This window comes from Brassica oleracea, chromosome C2, assembly GCF_000695525.1.
Source record: "Brassica oleracea var. oleracea cultivar TO1000 chromosome C2, BOL, whole genome shotgun sequence".
NCBI classification, from domain to species: domain Eukaryota; kingdom Viridiplantae; phylum Streptophyta; class Magnoliopsida; order Brassicales; family Brassicaceae; genus Brassica; species Brassica oleracea.
The window spans coordinates 6,246,783-6,259,230 of record NC_027749.1 but is presented as its reverse complement, the minus strand read 5'-3'; the positions used below and the strand labels follow the sequence as shown (position 1 = coordinate 6,259,230).

The following is a 12,448-nucleotide window of genomic DNA, read 5'->3' as shown; positions in this document are numbered from 1 at the left end:
TGTTGACATGAAGAATTAAACAAAGGGAAGTAGTGGAAGAAGTGGGAGAAATGGCCATATCACTTACCAAATGGGGAGGAGTGGCTAGTCCACTACTAGTTATTTATTCTTCCACCATTGAGTGCTTATTGCTTTTGTTTCCTTTAAATACACCATGTATGTTACACAATTAAACACACAATTCAATACAAACATTTCTTTCATTCTCTCAATCTCACAAATCCTCTCATTCTCTTAAATTCTCAAATTTCTCTTCTCTCTCAAATACTTACGGTTACTTCACTCCTTTTTTTATTTTGTTCGTGTGCTTCATCACGGTTAAAACACTTAGAAGCTCTCATAATCCCACAAATTATCACAACTTGTGTTCTTTTGCTGAAAAAAAATTCAGACGATGTATATATACTTTTTTCCTTTTGTATCGAACAAAACTACTAAAAAGTACGGTTTGTTTTATTTACAGTTTTACACCCATATTATTATTTTAGGAAAGTATGTGTATTAAACCAAATGATATTTAAAAGATTGAACTTTGATGGTCGTGCAATTAAACATTTATAAGCGAATCTCTAACAAATTATTTATTTATTTTTTTGCTAAAATTTGGCCTCTAACAAAGTCTTGCAACTACGATTTAATTACTTTCAAATTTCCAAATGCATTGATGATAAAGCTAAATATTAAAAAGCTTATGTGAATCACTTGTGTTTTGGATCAAACAATTTATATGAACCACTTTCAATCACACATATTAATTACACGCCAATTTACAAACTTCAATTTGTATTGTGATGCAAAATTTTGATTAGGAAAGTTCCCAAAAAAATTTGATTAGGGTTATAAAACATGAAAGCACACAAAAACCTCAAGATATCATTTTAATATGTGCATGGCATTATTTCTAAATCTACCATACACTTATAATTTATTAATATATCACATCCTAATTAATACTTTAATTAAAAGTGATATATCCGAAGGAAAATGAAACAATGAATAACACTATGCATGTTTTTGTAATGTTTTGAAAAATATTTTTAGTTCTAATTTGAATGATTTTATGTATCATTCCAAATGTTAATTTTATTGGTTTATAATAGTATAGATGCATATCAAATATTTGGGTTTGGTTATGTTTTTCTTACAAAACGAACTCTCCAATGTGAAAAAAAAAACTCAATTTTGGATTCATCATCTCTTTCGATCGGTTTTATTTGGTTTAGGAAAATTTTACGGAGCTTAGCTATGAGACCCTATTCGTGACCAAAAAAAAAGCTGATGAGACACTATAAGATTTTATTTACTTGTATCTTTGCTGTATTTTTCTTTTCTGATGCAAAGTGATATTTTAGATATAGAAATTTAGTCAGCAAGTGAACAGATTAATCGTCAGGTTGGAATTGATAGGACTACTTGTAAATTTCTCGATGAATATTAAACACATTGATATATAATTCACATTTTTATTTAAATTATACTATTCTAAAATTTCATGATGGTTTTTTTTATCCTTTTCAGTGATTTCGGTTGGTTGTCGATCTCTTTATATTTTTTGAAATCTCTCACTAAAGTTACAGATGCTGTTTAAGCAAAAAAAAAAAAGTTACAGATGCTGTTTAGCTGTATTAAATTAAAAAATTTACATAACATGTATATTTCATTTTTCAAAAAAGAAACATGTCTATTTTGTTTTTTTGAAAGAGGGTAGAAACATGTATATTTCACGTTATTTTTCTTAGATGACAAGTACTATGTCATGAATGCTTGATCAAAAAGCTTCCCCAACCAAATACACAACACTGTAAGAAAGAGAGGCTGTGAATAACATAGAGGGATTATTAGATGGTTTATGATGTTCCAATTGTACATGTAATTTAAGTTGGTTTAGTTCGGTTTAAACGGCATTGTTTTGCTCAGAATAAAATAAACCCAAGTGGTAGAAAGGTAACTTCTTCTATAATGGGATCCAGCTTTCTTTGCATATTTTTGGAACATTCTCATCGTTTTAACTCTAAAAGGAAGATGAAAATTGTGACTTCCACAATGTGCCACGTTATTGGTTCAACAGGGTATCGATGCCATACGTCAACATTTTTCTTCGTTTTTAGATAAATAGACACAGCTTTTTATACTCGTTTAGTTTCATATCGGTTACTATTTTTTCCGCGACACACGCGTTATACATCTTACACATCCGAATACATATCACATTTTTTGTGCTTCTCATCTTTGTTTGTCACCTTTTTTTTTTTTTTGAAACTAATTGTTTGTCACCATTATCATATATGCAAATTATAGTCTCTACGCGTGTGGGCAATTAATAATAAAATTCTTTACAAAAATTACTGAATTTTAAATTTTACATTTAACTAATTTTTTTGGACTCCGTTTCCAGTTTAATCGGCTATATAACTCTGAATTGTATTTTTTTTTCTATGGTTAATATAAATATTTTTATCAAGGTGTTGGTGACTTTGTAGTAACACTAACTAAAGAGTTGTTATTTGTGTGTTTGGATTCAAACCATTTTTATCACGGAAATTTATTTTTTAAATCAGAATATCTAATTTTGGGTATAAGAGAGATTATGGACTTAAAGTCTCAAAACTTAGAAAAAAATATAAGTATTTTGGTCAAACAATTTGTTTGATGTAGTTGTAGAACCATGCAAAAAGAAGGAAATGATAACTGACACAATTTGTTAAAAAAAAAAGAAGATAACTGACACAATAACCAAACAGAATATTGGTAGTTAAAACCATTATACACTAATACTATACAAACTCTAAAGCTTAAGAATTTTTTTTTAAAAAAGAACCCATAAGAAGGCATTTTATTTAGTTCTGAAAACATATGTGATATGTTACCTACAAGTATAAAAATATTTATTTTGTTCAAAACCAAATAAACAAAATTATAAAATAGTGAAGATCATCTTATTGGAGGACCCCACAGTACATGGTTCCATTAATGGAAGAACTTCTGTATATATAGCGCGGAAAAACGGCTTATTCATATCCGCATTATGAAGCCAGAGAAAATACATATCCAACTAATATTAACGTGCCAAAACATTTCTAAACTAAATAGGAATTTGAATTGCATACTTAAACTCATAATAAATAGCTAAAACATGCCTCGTAACTGACACGTGTCAGTCCATTTTAAAAAATATTGATTTATTTTTTAAATTACTATCCTTTAGTTTATTTGTCATTTTATTTGTCTGTAAAGTGTCACAAATAATTAAAATCATCAAATTGGCATTATTTATAATTTCAAAATTAGAAATAAATTTTAATATATGATGATATATAAAATAGAAATATTTTTTATCAAATAAAATAGATTTAATAATATAAATATATTATTATTATTATTTCATATTGAAATATTTGATACAAAAAATTTAAATAAACATAAAACAACATAAAAACAGTATCATAATTTAAAGCCTAATTTAATCTCACTAGTTCTTAAAGTTTATAAAATATTTTTTATATTTTCTTAGGTTGTTTTAGTTGCAAATCTTATTATGTGCTTGCGTGATATATATAATGTAAATAAAATTAAAAATTTGTAATTTTTGTTTGTAGTTATCAAAACCAATGTTAATTACACTAGGCGTAATGTGTGCGCTTGACCCTAACCTAGCCCCGAATCAATTATTTGGTAATTATACGAGAATTAATCGGGAAATAGTTTTGTAAACTTTTTGTGTATTATTAATATTACATACTAGTTTTGTAGCAAAATAAAAATAATGTAATATGGTCTAGTGTTTTTGTGCGATATTTTTTTTCTTGAGATGCTGCTTTCGAAACTATTTTTGGTTAACTAGCCATTCTTTTCTTTTTATTAAGTAAAGGTAATATTATTAAAAATCTTTACTGTAAAATCAAATTTCTAAAGAGTATTTTAGTTATGTTGATTAAAATTTGAATGACTATATTTGTAAAGAAAATTTTATATAAATATAAATTGAGTGGTATTTCTTGTAAATATTACATATGAGTAAGATTATTTATAATTAATTCTCATGTTTTAATAAGGTACATAACATACTTTGATAACTAAATTAATTAATATATTGTCAGTGTTTTGAAAACCGGATCGGAACCGGCCGGTCGAACCGGTCGGACCGTGACTCAGTCTTCTAACCGGTTCCGAGTTGTACTAAAAACCGGATTTGCGTTAAACCGGCAAACCCGGTAAAAAATCGGCCAAACTCGGTAAAACCGGTGACCCGGTTCAATATTAAAATCCGGTTTTCTCAATTAAGATTAAAAAAAATAAAAAAAATTACAAATTTATAAATATTTCATTTAAAATCATATTTTTAAAAGTATATTTCCAAATAAATTAGTTTTCATTATATTTTTATATATTTTTAAGTTTTTATTTATTTATGTATCAATTTAAGTTAGATTCTAGAAATGATATAAATTTTTATAAAAATAATTGTATATATATATATATATATTTAATTATTTAAATTTGATTATAATTTAAAACCCGGTTGAACCGGTTAGACCGGTCCGACCATTGACCCAGTTACAATGCCGAGTCAATGTCCAGTTCGGTTTACATTGTATATGATAACTATCTAAATTTCTGATAAATAATTAAATTTATTATTTAAATTTAATTAAAATCAGGTAAAAAAAATAAAATTGTACTTTTCAAATTAAATTATAAATACGATAAATTTTATTATTTAAGTTATTTAAGGCATATTAACAAAAAATAAAATTATAGGGACTAAACTACAAAAAAATTTAAAAAAAAAAGTTCAAATCATCATATAACCTGCTATAGGCATGTTTTAGCTATTTATTATGAGTTTATGTATGTAATTCAAATTCTTATTTAGTTTAGAAATCTTTTGGCACGTTAATATTATTTGGGTATGTATTTTCCCAGGCTTCGTAGTGCGGGCATGAATAATAAGCCGTTTTTTTCCCTATAAAGCGCCTCTTCACTCTGCTCTCTTCATGTCTCACTCATCCATCTAACCACAAAACATCATCATCATCCTCTTCCTCTCTTTAATACGCCACTACCTAACACACATTTGAATTTTCACTCAGAGATTAATTTCTCAAATCATCAGGTATGCTAATCTCATTTGATTTGCTATTTATAGAGAAATAGTTAGCTTCGTTTGTTGAGTTGTCAATTGTAATTAGTGGTGATTAACATTATCATTATTGTTAATTGTGCAGGAACGCCAGGGAATAGTATTGAGAGAGGTTCTGATTCATTTTTAAGATGATGGCTTGTGGCTTAAGCAAGAGCCTTGGCTTCTCTTCCTCGTTGAAGAAGCAGCAAGAAGGCATAGTGACCATCCTTGGTGGCATTTCGTCGAACACTTCATCTGCACCTTCGCTCAGGCGGACTTTCTCCGCCGACTTGTCCTCCAAGAATTGGCTCTCTCGCAACGAGTCTTTTCCTATGAAGAGGATCTCTTCCTCGGAGAAGCTCCATGCCTCCTCCGTCGCTGACGAAGAGGAAGGATCAAAATCTGGGTTCGATATATGGGCTCAGATTCAAGAAGTCAAGAATCAGACCAAGGAGATCGAGCCGGCCCAATCCGATGTATGGAGCTCGATCTTATCCGACAAGAAGAAGGCGGAGTCGAGCGGCGACGCGGTTCCTCCACCGTACGTTCATCCTCTGGTGAAACGCGCCAGCTCTTTGAGCGAGAAAAGCCTCGAGATTTGCACTGAGAGTCTCGGATCCGAGACGGGTTGCGAAGGATTCGCTTCGTATGCAGATGCTGAGATCGAAAAGGAGGAAGCGAATCTCGTTCTCAACTTTACAGTGACCATGGAGGAAGAAGAAACAGAGGCTGAACAAGAATCAATCACGGTTCCAAATCACACACCATGCATGGAGCTGCCACGCGGTTCGTTTCCTCCTCCGATTCGTTCCCTCTCGAGCCAATCTGGTTCGGCTCTGCACATGAAAACTCGCCGTGACAATGGTCGATTGGTTCTTGAGGCTGTTTCCATGCCGTCGCATAACAACTTCTCCGCCAAGCGCCAAGACGGGCGCCTCCTCCTAACTTTTGCGGAAATCAACGACGAACCCGATTGTGAAATTGACATCGTTAGCGACGAAGAAGACGAAACCGATGAGCTTCAGTGGTCCGACGAAGAAGAAGAAGAGGAGGAGGAGGTACAAGACGAGTTTGCGTACAAGCCCAGTGAGCTTATGTTTAAGCTGGCACCAAAGCCCATTGGGCCTATAACTGTTCATAGGCTGGCCCATAAGCCTATTGGTGTACCGAAAACAAACTCAAGATGGGATGAGTTAGAAACCAAAACGGATCTGTCGACGCCGGTAGTCCACTCTCTTCCACCAAGGCCAAGGGTGGCTCAGCTCGCTCGGTCAATGAAACCGCCGTCTACGGTGGACGACACCGTAGGAGCAGCTTGCTTCAACACGTGTGACTACTCTTGGAAGCTCAATAACGCTGAAACTTTGGGCCACAACACGAAAACCCAAAGCTATGTAAACAAATCAATCGGTGCTGGAATAAATGGTTGCAAGGAACGTAGGTCTCTCTTGTCCGTCGAGCCTTTCTGCATTGCAACTTCATAAATTTAAGACCTTACAAACGGGGTAATTTACAAGAAGCATAAGCATATAATATATCTATCTATTATGTGTATATATGCGAGTATGTACACTCGAATATATATGCATATTAACCCAAATAATTGTTGTTGTTGCTGTTGGTTTTTCAAAAGAAAGTGAGGAGTGAAGATTATTAGAAAGTAAATTTATTGTTTCAAAATGAGGTTAATGACCTCGTTGGAGAAAGAAATATTTATGATGTGTTATGTTTTGTACAAAAATTTTGTAGTCCCATATTGCTAGCAAATAAGATGAAAACTCGTTTTATTCATTTAAATAATTAAACATCACCACATTCAGGACGGACCCAACAAATTATAAACACATGGGGCACGTAATGAAAAGAAGATTTATTATAATGAAATAACATGGGGCACATAATGTAATAACTATATAACACAAGGGAATATTGACGTCCTCCTCCGGCAGAGCTCCGGGGCATAAACCACACTCTTCCGTCGATGCCTGCTCTGAGCCATTTGGGTGAGGTTTGATCGAAGAACAAGGAGTGTTTTTGTATGGGAGCTCAAAATGTTGTCTTTGTGTTTCAATGTAATATTAACTTCCCCAAGTCATTGTCTGAGTTGCTTGGTGTTAAATTCTATAAGTTTTTTGGGTTTTTTAAAAAATATTTTGCGGCTCTTTAAACCAATCGGCTTATAAAACATTTTTCGGTTTCAATAGTTTGTAACCAGATCTTTATTATCTTAATGATATTTACGTTTTAGCAAAAAAAAAATTGAACTAAAATCATTTATAAGAACAAAGTGTGGCACGTGAGAAATTCTTTAGGATAATCATTTTTAAGTTTTTGTCACAAAAATAGCATTCAATGAAGAAAATGCCCAAAATACATTTTTACCCTAGGGTTAACTAATATAGACTTAGGTTTTAGAGTTAAGGGGTGTGTTTTTGGGGATATGGTTTCAAATTTTTAAAAATTAAAAATGAATATTAAAAATTTCAAAATAAAAAAGAACTATTTTGATAATTTTCTTTTTTGAGGTCTATTTTTGTGACAAAAACTAAAAAATGGCTATTTGAGAGAATTGTCTTTTAAAATATTACATGTTTGAGATTTTTAAAAGTTAAAATAAAGATATTTATATATATTAGAAAAGAACAATAATATTTGGACCAAAAAAAAAGATTAATATATTTTTACAAAATTAACTACACGTTAGGAAAAAATTCTGCTTAAGCTAGATGGAGAACTAAACGATCAATTTTCCAATTTCCCCTCGTAAACTCGAATTTACTGTGGAAGCACTGTAGCCTATTGGTTAAGGTTTAAAGGCTTCTACACCCAGGTCTGGGGTTCGAATCCCAGACTATGCAATTTATTGCAGATTGCAGGAAATTCAGGTTTCAAGTCCCGGAGAGAGCGATTTATTAAACAATTATGCAGACTACAGAGGAAAGACTTGCAAGAGATCTTCAACATGGTGCAAGTAAATCTGGTCAGACGTGGATCTTCATAGGACGGCTCAGGTGATGCAGTTAGGCGTAGGTCTTCATAAGGCAGGTAGTATTGTCGGTTGTCGAATCGTCTATGTAATCTTTCCTATATCATAATTGTAAGATCGTAATAAATCAGCGTTAAAAAAAAAATTCAAATTTACATGTTTTGCCCCGAAAGACCCGACCCGATATATCCCAAACGAAGACCCGCCTGAGAACCCAGAACACATCCCAGAGAATCGTCCCCGTTTGGTTTCTTCCTCTTGTCTTCTCTATTCGGTCGAGAAGGGGAAGGGAGGGATCATCAAAAAAAGACGAAAGTCATGGGAGATGTCAAAGTAGACGACGACGCGATTCTAAAGTCCTTCCTCGCGGAGGTCGGTGAGGTTGAGAGGGACAACGAAGTCGTCAGGTTTCCTTCCCTTCTTTAGCCTAGTTTTTTAGCTCTGATCTGACCCAACGTATAAGCGTTTATCGTGCAATTCATATTGCGTTAGAAGTTAAATATATATTAGCTTATCAATTATGTTTGTCTCTATAAGACCACCGTCGTAGCCTAGGAAGCTGTATGAATGTAGTTACAACGCTGAGTTTGAGTTTCTATAGTTTTCTTCACTATACACATGGGTCTTATCATTTTTTTTGATCAAATATGATCTGTTTCTTGGATGGATGTGGTAAATTACTTATCTTGTACTGTTAGAACTGTTACTGGTATGGTCGATGTGCTGCAGCCATGTCTTATTAAAAAAAATTGAAACTTTTTAGGATTCTCTCATGCTTCAAGCTGAACCCGTTTGAGCATCTTAACCTATCTTTCGACTCTTCCACGGATGATGTTAAAAGGCAGTACAGAAAGGTATTATTTTTTGAGTTATGTCACTCAAAAGACATTTTAATTTTACATCTTCATGAGGGTTCCTTTTGGTGATATTAGTTATTACGAAACTAATTGAGAGTTCACTTGAAACTTTTTTGATCTAATCTGTACTTTTAACAGATATCTTTGATGGTTCACCCTGACAAATGCAAGCATCCGCAAGCACAGGAGGCTTTTGGAGGTTAGTAGTTCTTTGCATATATGTGAATTCACCAGTTGAGTGTTTGCATCAAGGATGTAATGCTTGGGCATCCTCAAAAGTATTGATTTGTTTGTCATCTTTATATGGATTTTGATTTATTGAACAGCGTTGGCAAAAGCGCAACAGCTACTGCTCAACGACCAAGAAAGGGATTATATTCTCACCCAAGTCCAGGCTGCCAAAGGTGAGATTTTATAGTTCATATTGGATCATGGTATTTACCTGTTTGATGGGTCATTTGAGTTTTTTTTATGACCCCCATTAGTGGAGATTCATGTGTACAACTACTACACATTGTGCTAGATCATTTGAAAGTTATACCATAATATGTTGTTTACCTTTTATTATTCTTTCTCTCCCACGACAACCTTCTTTTCTCCCACTGTGAAATGCAGAAGAGCTTAAGATGAAGAGAAAGAAACAGTTGAAGAAGGATACCGCCTCTAAAATAAAGTCCTTGGTTGATGAGGTAAGGAATCCGTTTCTTTGTGGTTTTACATTTCACCTGTATTTAGCTTAGATGAAAGGATAGCTTCATTTCACCTGTATTTATCTTCAGTTTCATATTGTGTTTCTTGTCAATTCTATTTGTCTTCTTCTCCAGTTCAGATTCCTCTGCACTTGTAGTGATACGCTTTTTTACATACACAGGGAAAGCATGAGCAAATATATGAGCAATCTGAAGAGTTTCAGAAGGAGCTGAAGTTAAAGGTCCGAGAGATATTAACAGACCAAGAGTGGCGTAGGAGAAAAATGGCCATGAGGGTATGTAGAGTTTCTCGTTTGCCTTGCGTTATAATTTCTCCGTGGGAAGTCACTCGATCATTCATTCATCTTTTGTGTTATTGATTCTTGACATTTAGATATCAGAAGAAGAGGGAAGGCTGAAGAAAGATGAAGAAGAACAAAAGGAGATACGGAAGAAAAAACGTGAGCATGAAGAACAGTGGGAAGGAACTAGAGAAAACAGGGTTTGTACCTTTCTTAATCCTTTATCTTTATATTCCTAACCTGCCTATGAATTCATTAGTATAGAACCAGATTAGCTCACCTTTTTATACAAGAGAGCGCATCTGAAATAGTTTAAACCATCATGTCACTTCTTATGAAAATAACTTTCTGATCTCTTATAAAGATGATATATGCAATTGCTCATGTTCACTATTTGACCATGGAATAATTATAACAGGATATAGTCAGGTCTAAAACAATTGCTTTTGTTCTTGATGTAAGTGGTTTTTATTAACGTTTGGGTTTCCATGGGTAGGTATCAAGCTGGAGAGACTTCATGAAAGCAGGAAAGAAGGTAAGAGTGACACGTCCTAATTTGAATTATTGAATTATTGTCTTTTTTCTTTTGGTGAGATTTCAATCTAAACCTCTGTTATTTTCATCCTTCAGGCCAAGAAGGGAGAGACACGTCCTCCAAAACTGAAGACAGAGGATCCAAACAAATCATACGTCCAAAGGCCGGTCAAGAAAGGCTGAGTCTCTTGACTCTTTTTTTTTTTTTTTTGCTGTTGTTGCCATTGATAGATTGGGCTTTGACTCGTTCTACCACTGTCTGTGTACCTCTTTGTCTTTCTAATTTATCTCACTTCTCAAACGCGTAAAGACCTTTGACAACGTATTATTGCCTCAGTAATGTCTTTGGAACTGTAGATATGTTTGACTGTAGATCTCTTTATAAGTTTATATCATCATTGTGTTAAATCTTTGTTTCGTGTGATATGCATATGTCACAACAACAACTCAACCGCTTGTATTTGTGTCCCTGAGAAGAAAAATGCAGAAGCAGATTTTTTTTCTGAAAAAAACTTTGTGAATTATCATCAAACATTCTTCTTCGTAGTTGTTGTAACGATACTCAAAAATTATCATGTCTGCATAATTGTAACGAGAGACAATTTGACGTTCGTTGACATAATTTGGTTTATGAATTATAACCTTTTACCACTTATATTAGAGCTTCTTTATGTGTGTTTGTAAATTATTTCTAAAATTTATAGCCAAACGTGGTAAATCGCAATCAATAAGTGATTGATATAAACATCAATCTATCATTAACGACAATTTGATTTAATCAAATCATACATGTTGATATCAAACTAATAGCACGCAACTTTCAAATTTATCCAAATTTATATTCTTAAACGCCTACAAAATTTGTATACTGCTCTGGAGATAATATTTTCAGTTTATAATTTTTAAATATATAAATTCAGTATATGTTAATTATACCTGGGCTGATTACGAAAAAAAAATCTTAATAATTTTTAATTATAGAAAGAAGACCTTTATATTTTTTCCATCGCATTTATCTTATTATATAAAGCTTGGCTCTTCAAATTTGCTAATTAACATGATCATGACATGTGTCAATAATTTTTTTAAGATTGCAACAAGTATCAAATATATGATCTCTTTTCTTAGAATTTAAAAGAAATTTAGAAAATAAAAGTTATTATTAAAAAAATATCTTTTTATGATTCTTTTTAAGATATTGGAAAAGAACAATTGCTAATACATAGTCTTACACAATTATATATTGTTAAAATTATTGGATAGTAATTTTTATTTTTTTAAATCCTAAATAAGTAAATAATTGTAAAAAGTTATTTGAAAGTAATTTTTTGTTTTAAGAAATATAAATTTCGTTTTTAAAGATAATAAATAAATAAAATTGTGAAAGAAAAATACTAACTAAAAAAAATCTAGAAAAAAATGAATTATAAAATACTACAAGTACAATAAATTATTTAATAAAAATCATAAAGTAAAACTAACTATAAAATAAGTAATATTTATTTTTTAAAAGCCTAAACAAAAGAAAATTCTAAAAGTATTATTTTTATTTTACTATAAATAACAAACTCTCCTTTTTATAGATAATTGTATGTTAATAATTTATAAACCAAAAAATAGCTACAAATATTTCACAACTATATTTAAGTTTTAGCTTCCACATATTATTTTCAAAAAATAAAATATTATTTTCGAAAAAAATATTACCTAAATATTTTTTTTTAATTTCTTGATACAACTCAATTTTTCTTATAATCTTATTACATTTTATGATGCTAGCACAATTGTTTTTCAATTATGATGTGTTGTCGTATATGAGTATGTGTTAATATTAAAAATATGTGTTTGTACGTATAAAAAAATATAAAATTCTTTAAACAGAAAATTTTATTAAAAATAAATTAATTTTATAAAAAAATTAAACAAAAACGAATTATAGTATCCTACCAATACACGGA

General features: G+C 31.7%; 2 protein-coding genes across 2 annotated transcripts; both read left to right on the top strand.

Moving 5' to 3' along the window:
- Positions 1 to 4,987: 4,987 nt before the first annotated feature.
- Positions 4,988 to 6,787, top strand: LOC106322037 (protein FAF-like, chloroplastic). The gene is made up of 2 exons (XM_013760230.1): positions 4,988 to 5,113; positions 5,226 to 6,787. The coding sequence occupies exon 2, from the start codon at positions 5,272 to 5,274 to the stop codon at positions 6,604 to 6,606; it is 1,335 nt and encodes a 444-aa protein (XP_013615684.1). The 5' UTR covers positions 4,988 to 5,113; positions 5,226 to 5,271; the 3' UTR covers positions 6,607 to 6,787.
- Positions 6,788 to 8,263: 1,476 nt separating this feature from the next.
- Positions 8,264 to 10,900, top strand: LOC106325030 (J domain-containing protein spf31-like). The gene is made up of 9 exons (XM_013763051.1): positions 8,264 to 8,515; positions 8,872 to 8,962; positions 9,104 to 9,164; positions 9,292 to 9,369; positions 9,581 to 9,654; positions 9,837 to 9,950; positions 10,049 to 10,156; positions 10,453 to 10,491; positions 10,587 to 10,900. The coding sequence occupies exons 1-9, from the start codon at positions 8,427 to 8,429 to the stop codon at positions 10,671 to 10,673; spliced, it is 741 nt and encodes a 246-aa protein (XP_013618505.1). The 5' UTR covers positions 8,264 to 8,426; the 3' UTR covers positions 10,674 to 10,900.
- Positions 10,901 to 12,448: the final 1,548 nt, after the last annotated feature.